Source organism: Filicampus tigris, chromosome 6 (genome assembly GCF_054856515.1).
Source record: "Filicampus tigris isolate MCC_2025a chromosome 6, RoL_Ftig_1.0, whole genome shotgun sequence".
NCBI classification, from domain to species: domain Eukaryota; kingdom Metazoa; phylum Chordata; class Actinopteri; order Syngnathiformes; family Syngnathidae; genus Filicampus; species Filicampus tigris.
In genome coordinates, this window is record NC_141222.1 from 14,578,795 (window position 1) to 14,599,273 (window position 20,479).

The following is a 20,479-nucleotide window of genomic DNA, read 5'->3' on the forward strand; positions in this document are numbered from 1 at the left end:
TATTATTATTCCAAGTGTAGAGGAAGAGTGATTGACAAGAATACACATTTCCAGTATGTACTGTAGACAGCTGATGTAATCTTATAAATGGCTCGTTGTCCAGACAGAAGGATGGTGGCGACACCTGATTTAGATGTGCTGACAGCAGCATCCAAGCTTGGATGTTGTTGGTACTGTACATATACAGTATCATAAATAACTGACATGCCCAGTGGGATACATGATGGTCATCTTTGGTCATCTTTGATCATGCATATTTGCTATTATGAGGCATCATCGAAGATGTTAAAATTTGCTGTAAATGTCCATTGTCTGCATTCTGAATGCATCACCCTTTTACTGGATATGAAGTTGCACTTATATTTGTTCCTTTTCATTATAAATGGTATGGAACGGAACAAAATAAAGTGTTATTAATGATTAATGATTAATTAGTGACATGTCTGCATTGCATTTCTCAATGGTGAGTTCAAGCAGTTTAAGGTCAAGCGACGTGAGCGCGGGTGTTTGGAGGTCTTCTGAGGTTTTAGCTCAGCTGTGGCATGTCAGCGTTAATAGACATGACGGCTTGATGGGATTTTCAACCGGATCCCTCGAGTTCCCGATTTTGCATGATAGCACCGTCGGACTATTTCAATAGTGAGAGGTGACTTTGTTTATGTTTGTTTGATTATGATGTTGAATGTTAGAAAAAGAAAACATAGGAAAGGAGAGCTGTTCACTTGCTGGCTGAAATTAATGACTTGAATTTTCGTACTGAACCCGGAATTACAGATCCAAGGCCTCTGTTAACACAGACCTTTGAGCCATCTGTCTGGCTGCTGCTTGATACACAAAGCACAAATTATTCATCATGCCCCAAAACTCAGCACTTTTTGCAATTGTGTGTATTCTGGTGAAAATATAGATAAACGTCCCTAACACCCTTGGAAAGTTAGAAAAAAATCAACCCCAGACACCCATAAGTATACAGTACATAAAATTGGGTGGACATAACAGGATGCATAAACAAGTTTAAAATGCAGCCAAACCATGCTCGGGATTCAACAGTTATAGTCAGGTTTGGAGAAGTTACTTTGGGGGAATGCCTGGGCTCATACTTTGACCCAATCCCAATACCTGCACTTGCATCCTTATGCCCTTCACTTGCGCGTCCCTGCGAAGGGTACAAGTGCTTAGGGCATCGCAATTCTGCGAAGTGCACTGCTGCCCCGCCCCCTTTGCGCGCTTGCTCCGCACTTCGGCGAAATCCGCATCCATGGCCCGTTAACCGAAGAATATGACCCACAATTCATTGCGGATTTGACCAAAATAGCGGGAAACTGATGACATTCGGTGGAATTCCTGACGCTGTGCCGAAAAAAATGTCTCTTCAAGTGTAAGTATCCAATTATTACAAAGTTTATTATATGTATATGTGCAATTTCCATCGATGTGTTATATTCACCTACGTATTATGTCCTAATTTAGCTGCCGTACCTAGCAACCTTCTGCGCATGCGCTGCATGTTGTGCAGGAGTCCAAATAATGGAGCCATAGTTCCCATTGACTGAAAGCCCAAGACCGAGTTTTACTTTACTTCTACTTTACTGACGTTTTATTATAATTTTAAACAGCAAAATTGCCAAAATAACAATCTGTGCCACCATGCTCGCTGATGCAGGGGCATACGTCGATGACGTCACCCGAAGTGTCCCAATTCTGCAATTTTTGTGCACTTTGTGTACAAACTGTAGGGTGCAAGTGTGGCTATTGGAATTGGGCCTTTGATAAACTCCTGCAAGGGAATTCACCCAAATGAGCTCCAATCAGAACCAGGTGCAGCTATAATTGACAGATGGGTGCGGCTAAATACCAGAGTTGTATGTCAGTGAATGATGCTCATTCAAGGATTTGCCATAAAAAGGTTAATCATTTCTGGCAGCTTTAACATTCTTCTTATAATTGCTGGATAACAGACTTTTTCATTTTTTTGTTCTTCTTTTCTTGGGCACCAATCCTCTACAAAATTTGTGAAAATTAGTTTTGTACTTTTGGAGTGATCACGCTAAATGTGTCAGACTATTTACTGGTTTAGAATGTCAAAACGAAAACTGTAAAAAAAAAAAAAAGCCAATACTGTACATAGTCTATCAATAGGATAATTTAAAAAATGAAGGGTTGACTCATTAACAGTTGTAAAGTTGTAATCCGTTCCTGTTCCATTGTCAACCAAGGTGTCAGAATAAGAATACAACTGCGTGAGCTTGTGAGATTCTTGTCAGTTGTGTGGCAGCCAGGGGCTCAGTGTGGGCTTTAGTAGTGGTGTGAAGTGGAACAGTGTGTGCGTAGCTGATGGCGTATGTGTCATTGAGTGAGTGTGTGTGTGTGTGCAGGGGGCGAGGGGGGTGCATGGCTGGCATAGTGAAGCAGGAGGAAAAGGTCAGGTCAATGTAGAGTATTTGTTGTGCTGATGCAGGGAGAGGACAGCTGCTAGGAGAGATCAGATGCTGCTTCTTGCTACTTGCGCCGCCGTGGAAGCGAGTCCGCCGGGCTGGGACGGGGTCAATTTTTTATAGCCCCCTCCCCCTCTGCCCAGTCCAAAACGGGCAGATGGGGGTGGAGAGCAGTGTACTGCCTTTACTCTTACATAAACCACCTAAACTGTGTTTTGAATCCCTGAAGCAGATTTATGTGTACTGTACACTCAAATGTGGCACCTGGCACGAAGGAAATGGATTCATGGAGATACCTCCATTATCAGGGGCTCAAGAACAGCTGGAAATTTAGCATGGTTTGTAAACATAATAATAATCTATAATACTTGCAGCAAAATCTGAAGTGTGGATCCTGTGGACATTCAATTGAGAATTTCAAGCCTTCACTGCACCTTCACTTTTGTCTTCAGTACGTGAAAGGCATACTTTACTGGCTTTGGACAACGAAAGAGGATGATGGCAGAATCATGTCCTCTGTGAATAAAAATACACACAGCAATTGACAAAAGGAAATAATATCTTGGAGAAGGGAGACAACATGTCATGAATGTAAAGTTCACAGTACAGTGCACTGGTAACATTGAAGAACAAGAAAGTCAGATAAAACTAATCTAAAGCTTCTTCCCAAGGTCTTCAGTGTAGATCTGGGGTAGGCAAACTTTTGTGCTCACAGGCCGATGGGGCAGACCATTTGTAGTTGAGGTTAAAAGAAAAAGTTAAAATTTGAATATGAAATAAGTAAAATATTTATTTACTCTAAAAAGAAAATTATTTAAGATTTCATTATGATTTAATTTAATTGATATTTTTCACAATCAATCAACCAATTATTTTAAGATAAATCAATTTAAAAAAGAAAAAATCCCTGCTTTCAATTTCAGGGAACCCCGCCCCCCCCCACCTAAATTATTGCAACAAATACCGAAGAACTTTTTATAATGTACCCGGTAAATCATTTGTGGGCCACATTAAAGAAAAGAAAGTGCCGTATGTAACCTTGCTTTGCCCCCCATTAGAACTAACACAAAGCAACTCAAGAATATTTGACGCCAAAGAAATGTAATATTTTTCCGGCCATTCACCTGATCTTGAACCAATAGAGTATGCTCTTCACTTCCTGAAATGAAATAAGACAAGTGAAGAAGACTGCAGTGAAGGCCTGACAAAGCATCTCGAGAGCAAAAGTCTACACAAACTCAATATATGACTGTTGTATCCTAGTTTTTAAACAAAGTTTCTTATTTTTCATTTGTAGACATCTCCATGGAGAAATCTGCCTTCATTCAACCCCAGCCAGCATTCTGTTCTTCAAGACATCCTCTACCCAAAGTCAATACGAGTTTAGTCTCTTTGCATGGCAGCACTTTGCAAGGTAAAAACACTGAATCAACGTGTGTTGCTTTACCAGTGTAGGAAAAAAGCCACTTGGTCACCAGAAATAAAGAAAGAGTAAGACATACACAGTATTAAGAACAGGGACCATTTGTCTGAAGTGAAGTCAGCTAAATGTGGATTTAGATTTTTTTTTTTTTTTTAAGCATAGTGTCACAACATTGTGGTGTTGTTGAACATCATCTGCTCACAGTGACAATAGGCAATTGTTTACAAGTTAAAAGCTCCTGTTTTACTTGAAGTACATGCATCCTTTGTGTCATGACTGCCACGGTGCTGTTTACACCTGCACTTCTGTAGCACTGAATGAAGTATATCGAATGGGTGAGCTATGTTTTATAAGTGAAGAAAGCTTGCACCTTAAATGACACAATGCGAACAAAGCACATCAAGTGTGTCAAAGCGCCGAAGCGGAGCCGGGACTCCTGTTGGATTTTAGGGGATAACTTCCTCTATTTGTGTTTATTTTATTTCGACACTTTTGAGTGTAAATGAGGTTGGAGTCGGTGTGTCTGCTGCATGCATGTATGTGTGTGTGTGCATGTGTGCTACACGCGCAGGGTGTATCATCATTCTGCAAGCATACAAAGAGGAGTCATGTTACTTCACTGTGAACAGGAGCGAACCGACGCCGCGTGCTTGCGTTCTCACCAGAATTTAGTAGGAAAATATGACTTGACGTCATTTCCTTGATTAACCATCAACTGAGTATCAGTGAGCTGGAACCTATCTCGGCTGACTTTGGGAAAAAGGCAGGATATTCCCCGGATGATTTCCAGCCAATCACAATGCACATACACAAGTGGACAAAATTGTTGGTGCCGCACTGTTAAAAAAAACAACAAAAAAAACAAACACAGTTGTGAGACAACTCCCTCCCTTGCTTCCCCAGTCCATGTTTAGTGTGGTACACACCATGGGCTGTATTTTCGTAGACAGTGCACATATACTCGGCGTAAAAACTGGCCATCTTGATTTTCCTATAGGTTTCGGAGCAAGTCTAGTTGGCCGTGTTTGAGAATTTGGCAGACCGCTGTTGAACCACGCTGGGCATTTTCTTTCACACAAACCTTGGGCACCTGCCGATTTGGTGCCAGAAAGTAGACTAGACCTTAGACCAGCAGGTCTAAGTTGTGGCGCAGGAGGTGTAATGCGATTTTGCTGAATTTGATCGAGGCACAGGCCGGCGGATTCTGCGCTTCCTACAACATTCTTGTGAGAACAAGCCCGTTAGTGTGCTTTTACAGTGGACACTATTCTCATCAACTTGTACAAACAATCCTTAACACCCCCAATCGTTGGTTAACAGTTGTGTTCTCTGACCACATCTCGGATTACTTCATTCATAGATATTTTTCTCTGATAAAATATTTTGACTTTACAATGAGCCATTACAAACACCAGCCTGTATCTCGTGTAGGAATAATCCGGACTGTTGTTTTAGCAGGTTTCCAACCCATTGTATTAAAGGTAATTGGATCTGCTGGTCAGTCTATTTGCCGTCATTGTGTAAGATACACAACTTTATTTAAATTGCCCTACTTAAGAGTTTGTATGAGTGTGTGTAATATTTTGGAAGGATGTCTGAAGAATGGCTAGGTTGCGCTTTATTGCAACTTGACTGGATGCATTAGGAAGTGCAACGCTGCACAAAACGTGCATATGTGAATCGCAATTCTTAGTAGTGGAATCTGTAATTCGGGACTTGTGCAAATAAATTGTATTGATCAATTTAGAGGAAAGAAAATCATTGCAGACGTTTTGCTCTGTATGCTTTCATGCCAAGTTGTGGCTCAAATGTTTCTTATTTGATTATTTATTGTAAAACATTGATTATATGAATTTAGACCCTGATAAGAATGATTCTCAATTGAACCTGTTGTATTTATGATATGAACATAAAGGCCATCATACCTACATGTGTATTTTTAATCTGTTGTATAATTTGTATTAATGAATATTAATTTACCTAAATGCACTTGGATTATCTCTGTTCAACATTGACAGTGATGAATGACTGTATACATAGGGATTGCAGGCACATTTTTTTGGATTATTTTCCCCTAAACTGTCAAAGTAACATGAATAAAACATTCTTAAAGGTTAAACAAAGCAGTTGACTATATGGTTTAATACCAAGTAAAAAAAAAAAAGTCTATATGGACACTTGCTTGCAAACAAAGAGGGTTGTTGGAAGTTTTGATGGTTAGAAATAAGTGCAAAGAGGATCTGCTGTTTTGTAATGACATCTTAATGTGATGGTGTTGTTCCATTGCATAGTGTGAGCTGTGTGGCATGTGCAGGGAAAAAACACAAGGTCGGAATGACAGCAGAGAAACATTTTGAAAGGAGAAGTAAGTGCTGTACCCCCATGTTTGACTTTGAATATAAATGAGTGTAGACTGACAAGCCTACATAACTCTGGAATAAATTCAAAATGCAAGCTACTGAAGGTGTTTGCATTATTTTAATGGGTTTAAATTATAAAGTCACATTTTACATTTATCCTTTGCTCACAGAAAAGGTGAGCTATTTAATACTTCTTACAGCAACAAAACTAAAAATGTATTAGAATGTACTTGTGTTACATAAATGTTGCCGGTTTGAATGATTAGAATTACGTAGTGGTGGCAAGAAATAATTTAACAACATAAAATATGTAAACATAAATCAATATATAAATAAATGAAAATACATACAGTATTTTAACAGAATTTGTTGAATATTAACTAAATTCTGGCTAAATTCCAGATTTAAATAATTTGGAAAAACAGCAAACAAATTTAAGCAAATGCATCAAAAAACAATGAGGGAATATCATACATCCTTATACTATTTATTTATTACTTTTTTAATACCAGTACAGCTGTATAATAATGAATACAAAATCTATATGCATGCTGTTGGTTCATCATCTGAGTTCAAGCGACTGAATGTTTGAAAGGCTAAAAAAATCAAATTAATGAATTCATAGTGAGTGTTAAAAGCAATCATCCAGATTTATGGCAGCGGTAGAGGAGCACATGTGCTGGCTTGCCAGCATGCAAATTTAGCTTTGTGGTGACACTGAAACATCACCCGGCTGAGGCTTAAGTTTAACCTGAGCGTTTGCGACTGTGTTTACTTGGTCGCCATGGCAGCAACGAGACTGGCAGCTGCCCCCAGCTGCTCTCTGTGCTTTTCAAAGAATCTGCAACAAGGCTCAGTTGTTGGTTTTGGATGCCAATTGGGGCTCTGATGTCAGAATACAAAAAAATAAGTATTTCCTCACCTGGATAAACTAGTGTGTGTCACAACCAGGCCAATACAAAGCCTTCCTTTAACATACTAAAAAAAAAGGAAAAAAAAAAAAAAAGAAGCTTCTGTGGGCCTACTACATATGGATGTGCAAACAGTATGGAGGTGCATTAGGTAAGAACTTACTGAGTGTACTGTTGATTTAAAAAAAAAAATCCAATCTAAATATACAGTATGTCAACAGACATGGAGTTACCAGTGTATGTTTATTTCCATCCAATTATATTTAAAACAAAGTGATCTCCAAAGATGGCAATGAGGTCATAACTGCTCATCAAACATTTACAGGGCAATTATATAAAAACATTTTTAAACTGTAGTTTGTTGTTTTTTACCCCAGATCTTGCAAGTACAGTGTAAAACACATAATGGTGAATGTCATATTTCTACTATGGTACATTCTGTTTCCATACATTAAATGGGCCCATACTATTTTTAAATGTGAAAGGGTGACACGTTGCTCCTTCTTAGTACACACATTTAATAAAATAAGATTTTTGGTGGGATTGATCTAACAATTACATATCCAACCCATTTTTATACTGTTATGTGCCCAACATAAATATATTTTCAAATAAAGCCATAACAAGACAACACAAGAAGTCTCAGTTGCAAACAAAAAGTCAGATTACTTAAATACTCACAGGAATGTAAACATTGCATATGCAAAAAAAAAAAAAAAAACACATTCACCACATTTGTCTCTTTGGGTGTTTCACGGCATGAAGCTGAGGTGTGACATATACTTGCTGAAATGCACCAAAACCTCACAGAGGAGAAATAGAAAATGCCCCAAACATGGAAGTTTCCTCCCGGGAGTTAGTGGTGTCTCCTTTACCAGCTGGAGTCAAAAACCTTTTTGCACATGTTTGAGTTTTCCTTGTGGAGCGGGAATTCAGAGCCGGGGACGAGCAGCTTCTTGCTCTTTCGCATCACCACGCTTTTCCCTGATGACAGGCTCTCGTGTTTCATGACGTACTCGCTGAAAAGTCGTAAGGATTGGGATATTATATTTCTTTTCGGAGGGGAGGGAGTTCAATTGATTGGGGATTCTCTTACCTGACGGGAAAGGTGGATTTGTCCATCTGCATGCACACCAGGAAAGGATACTCCGAGAACTGGACTGTCGTGATGAAGTCGAGGGAGGCCTCTGTTTCAAAGCTTACTTCCAAACCGGCACTCATGAAGTCCATGTCTAGTGTAACATTACCAGAGACCACTAACGCTCCCCTGCAAAGCACCACAGAGGCAGGCTTGGTGAAAATAATTCTCCTCTTTTCCATTCACTTACTGTATCATCTGCATTCTGCATGCTTATGACTGCGTGAGGCCCAAAGAAAACGTAACTCAAAACACTACCAGCAATTATTGATAAAAACCCCCCAAAAATACAGAATTCTGATTAATAGTGCATTTATGGAATATGAATTAAGCAGCAAAAATTAACCTGATTTTACCCATCTTAGCCATTTTGCCTTATGCTGCTGACTGAAAATGACATCACAGCGCAGAAGGGCTCAGCTAGTGAACATCACATGACCAAACCGAGAAAACAGGTGAGCTGTGACAGTCATTACTGAATCCGTTAGGCACCGGGATGCAAAATGGCCTCCCCCTGAGATGGATAAAGACCTGTGAATTGTTCTGCTTAATTCATATTCAACAAATGCAATATTAATCACAATAGCATTTTTAGACTCGAACATTTTTGACTTGAGTTCCTCTTACTTTATAATTAACCAATTCTATGAAACAATGTCTTAAATGAATATAATAAATAGGACTCATGATCATGGAAACAATGGGTGTGCCGATTATACTTTTCCCACCCCTTATTTTGTCTTCAATTCATCTGCGTGTCGTTTGGAATGTTGAATGAAGTCGGAGAAACCCACGCACGCTCGGGGAGAACATGCAATCTCTACACGTGAAGGCCGGGACTGTTCGACTGTCAGGTAGAAATGCTAACCAGTAGGCCAGTGTTCTGCCTAAACAAATATTTGTATGCTATTTGGATGAATGCAATTTTAATTGTATTTTGACAGCAAAAATCATGATGATATAAGTCACTGAGTTAAAGGCGTGAGCCGCTGCCAGTGTCTTGACTGCTACTGTTCAGGATTGTCTCAGGTGAATCCTTGTCTTGCTCGGCAGTGTTTGATTTCATTTCAAAAATGGATGGCGCCTAGCTAAGTAACACAGATCGCCACAATTGATAATGTCGATGTACAAACAAAATGGCTGCCTGTGATTTGCGTTCGTTCTCCCTTTTTGTTTGCCTCGCTCTCCTTCCGTGCAACTTCACGCATACGTGCAACAACACGCATAAGATTCCATTGAAAAATCCACCTGTCTGTAACTTTGGCCATGGGGGCATGCCCTGGCAAAGATGCGTGTGTGTGGTTTGTTCTGTGTCTATAGATAGGCCGTCAGTCTATTATCAGGGTGAAAGAGGCACAGTTATGTTGATCCATTCACCTGCCTCTGCCATTCGCTTGCACACGCAGGTCAAGTCCCCTTTCGCTTTAACAGTGAGAAGCTCTGCTCGTGAACACAAACTAGCACCTTAAAGTGGAAGTCAACCCAAACATATTTTTTTCAAGAATATGTTCTATGCAGTGCATGTTCTCCCCGTGCCTGCGTGGGTTTCCTCCCACATTCCAAAAACATGCATGGTAAGTTGATTGGACTCTCTAAATTGCCCCTAGGTGTGATTGTGAGTGCGGATGTTTGTCTTTGTATGCCCTGCGATTGCCTGGCAACCAATTCAGGGTGTCCCCCGAATACGGCCCAAAGTCAGCTGGGATAGGCTCCAGCACGCCCCGCGACCCTTGTGAGGATAAGTGGTATCGATAATGGATGGATGGATGTTCTATGCAGGCCCACTAGTTGAAACAATCCATTCTGATAAATATTGCATTTGTGGAATAAGAGTTAATCCACTCATTTTCTCCGGGGGAAGCCATTTTGTCACTTCTGTTGACTGAAAATGACATCACAACTACTCTGGGCTCAGGTAACGACCAATCACGGCCGACCTGTTTTCTGAAGCTGAGCCGTGATTGGTCGATACCTGGGCTCTGAGTGATGTCATTTTCAGTCGACAGAAATGACAAAATGGCCGCCCCCTGAGATGGCTAAAAGGGGTGGATTTTGCTGACTAACTCCAATTCCACAAAAGCAATGTTAATGTTAATTAGTGGGCCTGCTAGAAACATATTCTTGAAAAAAATATGTTTGGGTTGATTTCCGCTTTAAGACAAACCACCCTCCACTTCCACATTGCTTTCTGGAAGCATCCACACCAACATAGCGCACAAAACTATTTGTTTGATATTTTTGCACAACCGCACATACAGTAATCGCAGCCATTTACAGTAAATGCATCATAAATAACACTCGACTTCTGCAACTACTTTGTTAAAATATACAGTGATTTGGCGCAGCACATTTCAATGCAGTGGCACTACACACCATCAAATCCCACCCAAGACATCCGATAGCTGCGCCTGCTGTTGTGTATTATGTTCTAAAATAGCGAGCCAGACAGGACTGACGTCACGCTTCATGCAAACCCTCTAAGCAAGATAGGTGTGAAGCACAATACTGGATGACTTCCAACATGTGAAGTGGAACAAGTGAATCAGACAACACTTATAGCGAGTTCACATGACTCCAACATCAACACGCGTCTATTTGAGGCGCCGTGACATGGCTGGAACTTCTGAAACAACCATAAAGGTTATTTTTCTAAGAATTGCCATGGGGGTCTCCAGAGGTGTTCCATCACACTTGTATGCAGTTGTTAACAAACATACCACGGATTATGTATACGAGGTGTGTTATCGTCATGTAAAGGCATTGCTTTGACTTTGGACTCTTTCCTTGCACGCTTTCTGGACTTTACCTGTTATTTACGCTGGTTTTGGACTCTCTGTACCACAAACTAATCTCCATGCCGCCAGAGATGTCGATGGCTAAGCCTCCTTGGAACTCTGCACTTGCCTTCAGACCAGACTGCAACTGAATGACCTGCGAGTGAAAAGGAAGACAATAAGCAAAGGAAGTATAGCTATTTTTGTGCCTTGACATCAAATACACAGTCACCCATGTTTCAAGATCTCAATGTTTAACTGTAAGAAATATGTAACGCTCTCAGAAATGCACTGAAATGCCCCCCAAAATTAATGACATTTAAAAAAAAAAACCATGCCTTTAGACAGGTCAGATGAAAACAATGCAGGATTGAGAACGCATGCAGCAATGAATGATTTATGGTTTTAAGTTATTTTTTTAGCAATTTACCAACCAACAAGTAAACAAAAAAAAAAAACTCTGTGGTTGAACATTTTCAGAATGATGTGGATTTTAAAGAAATTTGTAAGATACTTTTTATACTTTAAGAATTTTCTTGGCTTTTGCACTGTTTTGTTGCATATTATCTCGCCATTAAGAATGTAGCCGTTGTAGAAAAAACAACACGTGCACCATATCTAATGCCTGTGCGCCAGACACTAGCTTGTATACACCAATATTAACACAGCGATACCAGGAAATAACATCCTCACCAAATGCTAACAAGTGCAGTTGCACCAAATACTAATGTGCCCGCACAGCTCCTAAAACGTGCGCGCCAGATCCTTACGCATGCGGATCAAATGCTAATGCATGAGCACGAGATACTAGCACATCTTCGCCAGATGCTAACGCATCCGCTTCAGAGCCTAACAGGTGCTCACCAGATACTAACGCATCCACACCCAATAGCCTACCAACACATTTACATCAGATATGAATGCATCCACATTAGACAGATTAAAGCCTTCGTATCAGATCCTAACCCATCCAAGTGCATTAGTGCATGCACTACTAACTAATACTACTAAATGCTCACTAGATACTAACCCATGTACACCAGATATTAATACATTTACAGCAGATACTAGCATACACAGTCCAGATTGTAATGTGCGTGATACTAACACAAATGCACCAGATTCAAACACAAGCTCAAGTGATACATTTTCCAGTTTCTTCGTTTAGTTCTTGGTAGGGTTCAAACGCTCATAGTGGCAATGATTGTGGAACCTAAAAATGCCAAACATACCTGATAGCCTGATCAACCAACTAAAGGATGACGAGTTAAGTCGTGGCTGTTATAGGTTCTCAAAACATTCATCAAAGGGGAAGCAAACCTATTTTTCTTTTTTACAAGAATATGTTCTAATCAGGCCCACTTGTCGAAAACATAGCATTCTGATTAATATTGTGTTTGTGGAATATGAGTTAGGCAGCAAAATCCTGTTTTTAGCCATCTCATCGGTGTTTGAATCTGTTGCGAATGTGTTAGGGGCCCCGTAGCTAAGCAACTGAGCCACAATTTGAGAAACAAACAGCAGGTCTCTTGATCCATACCACAATTTCACTGTTGACCTTACGGACCAATTAGCCTACGTGTGTTCGTTGCTTACCTCAGAATGATCAGTCAGCAGAATGAGACCCTTCACTACATTCATGGGTTCCCCACTCATGGAGAACATTTTGGACATGAGGTCGCTATAACCCTTGAAGAAGGTGACAGGTCTTAGCTGGACATCAAACAGCAGAGCCGACATCCCGGCGAACGACTCCAGTTCTCCCTCGCCCTCATCCGGTGTGGCGGCGATGAGCGACTCCAAACCCTGCGCCTCAATCGCAACCTGGACCACAACACAAGTAAACAAGTCAAACAAAACACGTTGATTGCCAAACATGGCTTTTATGTTTAGCCAAAGTGGATGATTATTCAAACCTGCAGTCCGTGTAGCATTGCTCCTTTACTAGCGCCATAAATGTTCATGTTGCTTCTTCTCAGGATTCCAGAGCCGGAGTACAAAATGTCCAAACTGTATGTGGAGGTGACATCAACAGATCCTGTGGAAAGTAAATTATGCCAACCATTTCAGTACTAATTTTGCAGGAATGTGCACATATTTTTTTGGTCTCATTATAGAGGTTTCATGCCAATTGCTCTTTATGATATTTGAGACTTTGAACAAAATATGAATAAATACATTATATACTATATGGACCAAGTTATAGAAAAAGAGATCTAATCATATAAAACATCAATCAACAAAGCACTTCCCAACTCCTTCTCTGTAAGGAAAATATGGTCCAGAAAGGTATGCTAGGAGGGGTTAAGTGTGGAAGAACTCCATCACACATTTTTGGGATGAACTACAATCACATTTTGTCAAAGCTGTTTTTCACATATACAGTAACGGGGAAATTGTCATAATAAAAAAGTTCTGAATCCTTATAAAATCAACCACTTACGTGCCATGAATCCTGAGTATGCAGATGATGACCCGAATTTTGAAAACCGGTCATAATTGTGTGAAATCATATCCCGCATGACTTGTCTCAAAACTTTGCTGAAAGAAATTGTAATACCATATATATATTTGTTCCACATTACTTTTCCGCACTGAGCAACATTCACTCTTAATTGTGTTGTTCCAATACACACCTGGCAGGCATGTTGAAGCGAAGGATGTCCTGGATCTTCGACAACATGTACTTGTTCATCTCATGTGGCAGGTGTCCGATGGATAACAGGAGATTCTTGATCTCCATGTACGAGGGATTGCTGCTGAGGATGACATCTGCAGCGGCAGCTCGCACGTTTTTCTCATAAATCCGTCGATTCTGGTGGTAAATTCTGTTCACCGTCTTTTTGACCTGAAATCACAGAAATGAATGCAGTAATACCTCGCATATTCACCTACCAACCTATACTCTGAAGCGTTGTCTCCATTTTGGTGCATTTTTTCCAAAATCGAATTTGCGAACCATTTATTTTTAAGGGTAATGTAAGATGATTTTGCAATGATAGGAACTTGTTTTGGGATAATAGTTTGTGTGTCGATTACTTGCAATTTTTTACTTTTCGTGAATAGCTGAGATTTACAGTCCTTTTATTTTGTATTGGATCAGGGTGATTTTTTTAATTGGCGCTGATCATTTACCTCATCAGTCATGAGGGTGACGTCGTATCTCTGCAGGCTGGTGAGTGCGATGGTGCTGTACGCGCCCACTTCTGACTCTGTGTATTTGGTAAAGGTGGGAATGGCCTCAGGGAGCAGAGAGTTTTTCAGAGCCAAGAGGAACATCTGGACCTCGGACTCTTCCTGAGTGCTGTCTGGCCCCTCCAGAATCATCTTCTTGACCTCAACGACTGTCTGAGAATTTGAAGATCATCAGCTGGACAGAAGCACTAAACAAACTCTGTACAGCCTAAAATTATAGAACCGTTGTAATTTTAACTTTTCCTTGCAGCTCACCGGTATGCTACATCCTCCTTTCTGACACAGTTTATGGACCAGGGCTCCCAAAATAATCACCACTGACTCCTTGATGTCGGGGCTGCCGATCTTTCCTTTCGAAATGTCCTGTACCAGAACGCCGGCATCAACACAACAAAGTTTAGTTTGCGGTGTTTTGTTTGTATCTTTGTTTATTTATTTATTTTGACACACGCACCAGCAGCGTCCGGAGCATCCTCTCGTTAGGATGTGAGGCGAATCCGCAGGCATAAAGGAACCTCTCCTGCAGCACCAGACCTTTGGCATCTGTGAAGTTGAGGAATTCAATCATGGCATCCAAAGATGCTGTTGTTTGGGAGGAAGTGACAGCATCCACCACCTGAGGACTACAATTAAACGGTTAAACTGGAATGAATACGCAATCTCAAATCAGCTGCTAACTCACTGAATGAGAGCGATTAAATCAGGGGGAAGTAAACAAGCTAAAGGAAAGTTTGGAGGGGAGTTGCAGCTACTTACAGAGATGTCTTGCTGGCACTCTTCAGCACTTTGAGGATATCGCTTTTGGTTGCCTTCCTAATGCTCTGGATAAGCGCCAGGAAGCTGCGAGGGGCCGTGGCCTTGGACAAGCTGTCCGGCTCCAGTTTCTTCTGTAGAGCCTGCCAGTGTTCAAAGAGCTGAGAGGGACAAGACAAAGTGAGTTAATGAGGAAACGGAACCAAATAACAAGAAAAGATGAACTAACTGAATGTCTATCGGTTGGATAAGAATAAGAAGGCCTTTTATTGATCCCACAGTGGGGAAATTTTCATCGTTACAGCAGCAAAGATATAGGTCACACAGAGACGGCGGCATAATGTAGCCGTTAATGTATAACATTAACAGCAAACATTCAGAATCAAAAACCATTGTAAATATACGCAGTAACCATGTGTATATACACAACAACATACAATGGTTGCAAAAGCATGCGTTGCATAAGAATAGAATCACTCACTGATGGACAAGTCTTGCACTGAGCTTTGATATTCTCCGCTTTGATACCGACGGCCGCTATCTTGGCATCGATGGACTTGACAACCACGGCCGCATCTTTTCCAGCGGTCTCCAGGGGACCGGCTTCTGTCCCCACCAGTGTGAAGCTTTGCCTGTGAAACCAGAAAAGACTTTAGCGTCTGCCCGACGAGGCTGCGTTGTTAATACATTTTCTCTTAAAGAATCAACCCAAACATATTTTTTTTAAGAATATGCTCCCAGCAGGCCCACTAGTTGAAACACGGCATTCTGATTAATATTGCGTTTGTGGAATATGAGTTAAGCGGCAAAATCCACCCCTTTTTAGCCATCTCAGGGTGCGGCCATTTTGTCAATTCTGTTGGCTGAAGATGACATCATAGCTACTCAGGGCTCAGGTAACGACCAATCACGGCTGACCTGTTTTCTTAAGCTGAGCCGTGATTGGTCGTTACCTGAGCCCTGAATAGTTGTAATGTCATCTTCAGTCGACAGAAGTTACAAAATGGCCAACCCCAGAGATGGCTAAAAACGGGTGGATTAACTCTAATTTATCAGAATGCCTTATTTCAACTAGTGGGCTTGTATAGAACATATTCTTGAAAAAAATATGTTTGGGTTGACTTCCCCTTTAACCCTTTACCTGGACACAACTTTTGCAGCCGAAGACCTGTGGGCATTGACAATCAGCCAGTGTTTTTCTTCAGCCACAGCCGAGCGGATGAAACCATCTTCAAGCGTGAACACGGTGACGGAGCTCGCTTTCCGGGTCACGCCCAAAACCTGAGGCGGGGAAGCCACGGCCCATGAAAGGGGTGTTGATAACACATCAGTAGAATGAATCCTGGGGGAGATGGTTGTCCACTAACTGACCTGGCTGTGTGTGGTGAATCCAGTCTCCGCCGTTTTACACGACTCCAGGAACTTTGTCCGGGTCACTTGGTTGTTTTCCGCCTTGTATGCAACCATGCACCTTCCAGACACATCATTCTGTTCCCACACAATTACTTCCGTTAATTCATCAAAAGCGCATCTAATAAAATTTTGTGTTTGATTACAACTTTTACCTCAATAACTTTTCCCGTATTGAGCTGCACTTGCAGTAAACTGGACACCCCTCGTTTAAGGTTTTTGATGATGGCTGGCTCCGTCCAGTAGGAATAAAACGCTTTAACCTGCAGCACAAACATTAAGCTTTTTTTTTGTGTAAATTTCGAACATCGAATGCTATAGTTTTGACCTGCACATGTAGCAACCAGCGGTCGGGCTCGCGCACATGTATTTTTTTCTAACAAATTTATTTTGTGTTTTTCTTGTGGTTTTCTTGCAATGTTGATAACATTTTGAAAATTGCTCATGTGTTCACAGAGAAACGGATACAAAGCTTACTTTTCAAAGGGTTTGCACTCATTTATATTGAGCACTGCATATCACATAACAAACTAATATCATATTTTCTGGTTAGGCTCCATGTCATGCCAAAAAAATGACATCATTCTACAGTGTCCCCTATAAGCATGTCATTTATTTGGCATTCAACCACAACATCAGATAGGACACCAGAAATAGATCATCCACTGCTTGTGTCCTGTGTGTGTGTTCTTGGCCCCTTAAATTTCCATTAATAACCTCCACTGGGAAGAACGGTGCTAAGCCCATTTAGTGTCACTCTTTCAAACTTTATTCCACAAACTCAACACATTAAAGCTGTTGTGAAATAAAGATTGTGGTGTTGGGCAGTTGAGACCCACTTAGTTACCTGCATGACATGCACGATACTCTATAGGTCCCATTCCACATTTTTTTTTTAATTAATCTTTGATGTCGTTTTATCGGGTTTGCAAGATAGTTTGTGTTGCAAAGGCCCTGGATGCCCTTTTACAAGCTATTGTAATTGGTTAAAAACGTGGATATTTGAAGAGGCTGCCTCGCCCTCATTCACTGACTGTACCCGGCGCATCGTTTGCGTGCATTTTGCCAACAGAGACAACTACACAAGTCAAAAAAATGTATCATGAAGAAGAAAAAAACATATGCTCCAGAGTATATGTCGCATTTTGGGGGAAATTTATTTTTACAAAAACTGAGACCAAAAACAGTTGCGCTTGGACTTGCACCCAAAATCCTCGTTCCCTAATCTTGTTGACTGACAAGTCCCGGTTGGTTGGAAAAGATTATCTTTTTAGTTTAAAAAGGCTTACCTTAACTAGAATCTCATGCCACATTGTCCTCATGCTGCTACCTGAAAATAAGTCAGGCCAAAAGAGCACTAAATTACTGTCAGACCCTCTCCTTCAGGAGGATTTGTCTGACGTCACCAATGCTACACTCGAATGTTTATTTTTTTATTTTTTTTAATTCTAGGTCCATTGCTGTGCTGTGCCACCCAGCAACACTGTATTCTGTGGTTCTTGCCCCTCACCACATACACAATGAATGGGTTTGTTGATGATGAACCCTGACAACCCTGATAAGTGCAGTGTGATAAGGGCTTAAGGAACTGCAAGCAAACCTTCATTGGCGGATAATATAAAGTTGGCTATAGCGAGCTCACAGATCTGAAGTGGGAACTTGGAGACTGCCTTTCACCCAGATCATACGTGTCCGTGTGTGATCGCTCACCTACATCCATAGCTGTGTTGCGGCCAGTAGGGTGATTATTTAGTCTGCTTTTTCCCAAACAAGTGAATCGAGGCTTGCGTTGTCACAAAAATCAGGATACGCCACTTTTTACACTGGAGCACAGCCTGCGCTGTCTATGAATACAGATCCCTTTATGGTCATGTAATCTTTTGATTTTGAAGAGTACCTTTCCATTTCTCAGGTGCACAAAGAAAGGCTTGGACAGGGCTGCCAGTCTGGTTTTGCCCATTAGACTTTCAATGGTGGTTCCATGGAGGACATTCTTCTTTTCAGATCGATTGGACAATGGCTCAGCTCTCACATTGGAGATCTAGCATACATATACGGAATCAGGTTAAAATTGTGTTTGTGTAATTTGAAGCTTAGTATTCAACGATAAGCAAATGAAATCATGTGCGCTGCTTTTTTTTTTTTTTCTTTTAAACAAAACAACAAGGCGACTACCTTCAGCTGGATCAACTGCTCATCCTTGTTGGTGGGATCTCTCCACACCAGATTGACGTCCACATCACTGGAGATCTTGTAACCGGCACTGCCCCCTTTCGACCCCCTCGCCCTGTCCAACAGCACCTCGGTGCTGTAGCTGAATTTGTACAGCTGGTTGTTATTTAGTTGGGGTCCTGCAGCACCACCTGAAGAAACACAGCCACCAAAGCTTATGAACAAACAATGCAGCAGTCAGTTCAATTTGTAAATAGACACAAACGACTGATCATCATCCGATCATATAATTCCAATTAGCATACTGACAAATGTCTACAGCTTTTACTTTCTTCCTGTGCATTTGCCATCCAAAATGAACTTGGTTTGCAGACAAAAAGATCACATTTTTGCTAGCTTTTAAGGCTTAGGTTTACAGTTTAACAGTGGGAAAAACTGTGAGTCGTAAACTTTGGTAAGAGTCTTTAAAACAATGAATAATTTAGGATTAAAGTTTAAATCATTGAATAAAAATGCGCCACAGAACACCCTTGAGGGGCATCTCCTATCTAGATCATGTTAAGCAACCGCTCAGCACAGCACAGTGCAACTTTCCTTTTCCAAACGTGTTTCACTTGTCATTTGCCACAACTTAGGTTTTCTGCCATTGCTGAGCTGATTCAATCAGCCATTTAACTGGGTGTGTTCACCCTGATAGAAGATAGCATTTTCTCCTCTGTGCTATTAATGACAAGCTTAGTGTCAGATATGAGTCTGGAAATGAGTGAGGATGGACTGACGTGTCAGTATATGATTGCATCACCACTCACTGATTTGGACAAATCAAAGCTCCAGCTAATTAGAAGTCTTGCAAGATCAGCTAGGAGCACCCAATCAAAGTTATTTTGATGTCATTACAAAACGTACACATATATTCATTTATTTGCAGGAAGAATCTCCACTGACAATGAGATGACATTACAGTGACACACGGTCAAATTAAGTTGCCAGATTAAGTGGCATCTTCCGCATATAGAATAAAACATCCGAAATTTGCAAATAAAAACACACAAACAGAGCAACCATACTAAGCAGAGTAACAGAGTACTCACCACTGGTAGGCGTTGCGACACAGGAGGCTGCATAAAGCAAGAACACAGCAATAGTTAACATTGTGTGTTCACTCTGCAGCCAAATGAATGGAAGTGACACACAAAAGTGTCTCTGTGTGTGAAGTGGCACTACAGGGCCAAAAAGAGGCAAAGAAAGTCAAAGCTTCTCCTATTATGTTTTATTGGAGGGGAGGGCAGACTCCAAACTCCACGCTCAAGTACTAAGTATGCGAGATAACAAGCAAATCATTAACCTGATGAGCACAGATTTGACAGGAACTTGTGCTATTGATTGGTGCAGCCAGGACCCCCTTTTCAAGCACCAGTGGCCGCCCGTCTGGCCATGAGATCATGTGCTCAATCAATGAAATGGGAATATCTGATTGATAGTCATAAACCTTATATTTAGCAAATGAATACAAAAAGCTAATTTGTTCATTTTGCATTTAAAAAAAATGGCAAAAGTGTGAATGAGTCCATTTACCTAGTAGATGTGGAGACACGTCCTCATGTGAAAATGTCTTGTTTTCTTCTCAGTGGAACAGTTGTGACTTTGTTGCTGCAAAGTGGCAGGAGGTCTGTGCTGAGTGAAACCAGTCGCTGACTCAAATTACAGCTCTTTCGAAAGTTTTTTTTTTTTTTTTTTAGTTTTTCAAGCAATTTCTTAAAAGTTGCTTGGGAAATTAGGACAGTATTATGTGTGCTTAGTCTGGTGTTGAAACGAGATGCATAAACAAACACAAAGTCACAGGGGATATAATCAACGTGTTCATGGGTGTATCCGGAGCGAGGCCTCAATTAATATGAATTACTTTCC

At 40.9% G+C, this 20,479-nt stretch overlaps 1 protein-coding gene across 1 annotated transcript; it reads right to left on the reverse strand.

Moving 5' to 3' along the window:
* Positions 1–7,353: 7,353 nt before the first annotated feature.
* mttp (microsomal triglyceride transfer protein) lies at positions 7,354–19,868 on the reverse strand. The gene is made up of 18 exons (XM_086034270.1): positions 19,663–19,868; positions 18,575–18,762; positions 18,297–18,440; positions 16,555–16,662; positions 16,361–16,477; positions 16,131–16,270; positions 15,471–15,621; positions 14,993–15,150; positions 14,691–14,859; positions 14,492–14,599; positions 14,177–14,389; positions 13,678–13,889; positions 13,485–13,582; positions 12,958–13,079; positions 12,638–12,865; positions 11,074–11,198; positions 8,226–8,396; positions 7,354–8,148 (listed from the first exon to the last, which is right to left on the reverse strand). Exons 1-18 carry the CDS (start codon positions 19,721–19,723, stop codon positions 8,001–8,003), a joined length of 2,661 nt encoding a protein of 886 aa, XP_085890396.1. The 5' UTR covers positions 19,724–19,868; the 3' UTR covers positions 7,354–8,000.
* Between the last annotated feature and the right edge of the window lie 611 nt (positions 19,869–20,479).

Coding starts and splice junctions, on each gene's coding strand:
- mttp (XM_086034270.1), bottom strand. CDS start 19,723: ATGTTAACTATTGCTGTGTTCTTGCTTTATGCAGCCTCCTGTGTCGCA. Junction 16,478..16,554: donor ATACGGGAAAAGTTATTGAG/GTAAAAGTTGTA, acceptor GTGTGGGAACAG/AATGATGTGTCTGGAAGGTG. Junction 15,151..15,470: donor AGTGCAAGACTTGTCCATCA/GTGAGTGATTCT, acceptor TGTCCCTCTCAG/CTCTTTGAACACTGGCAGGC.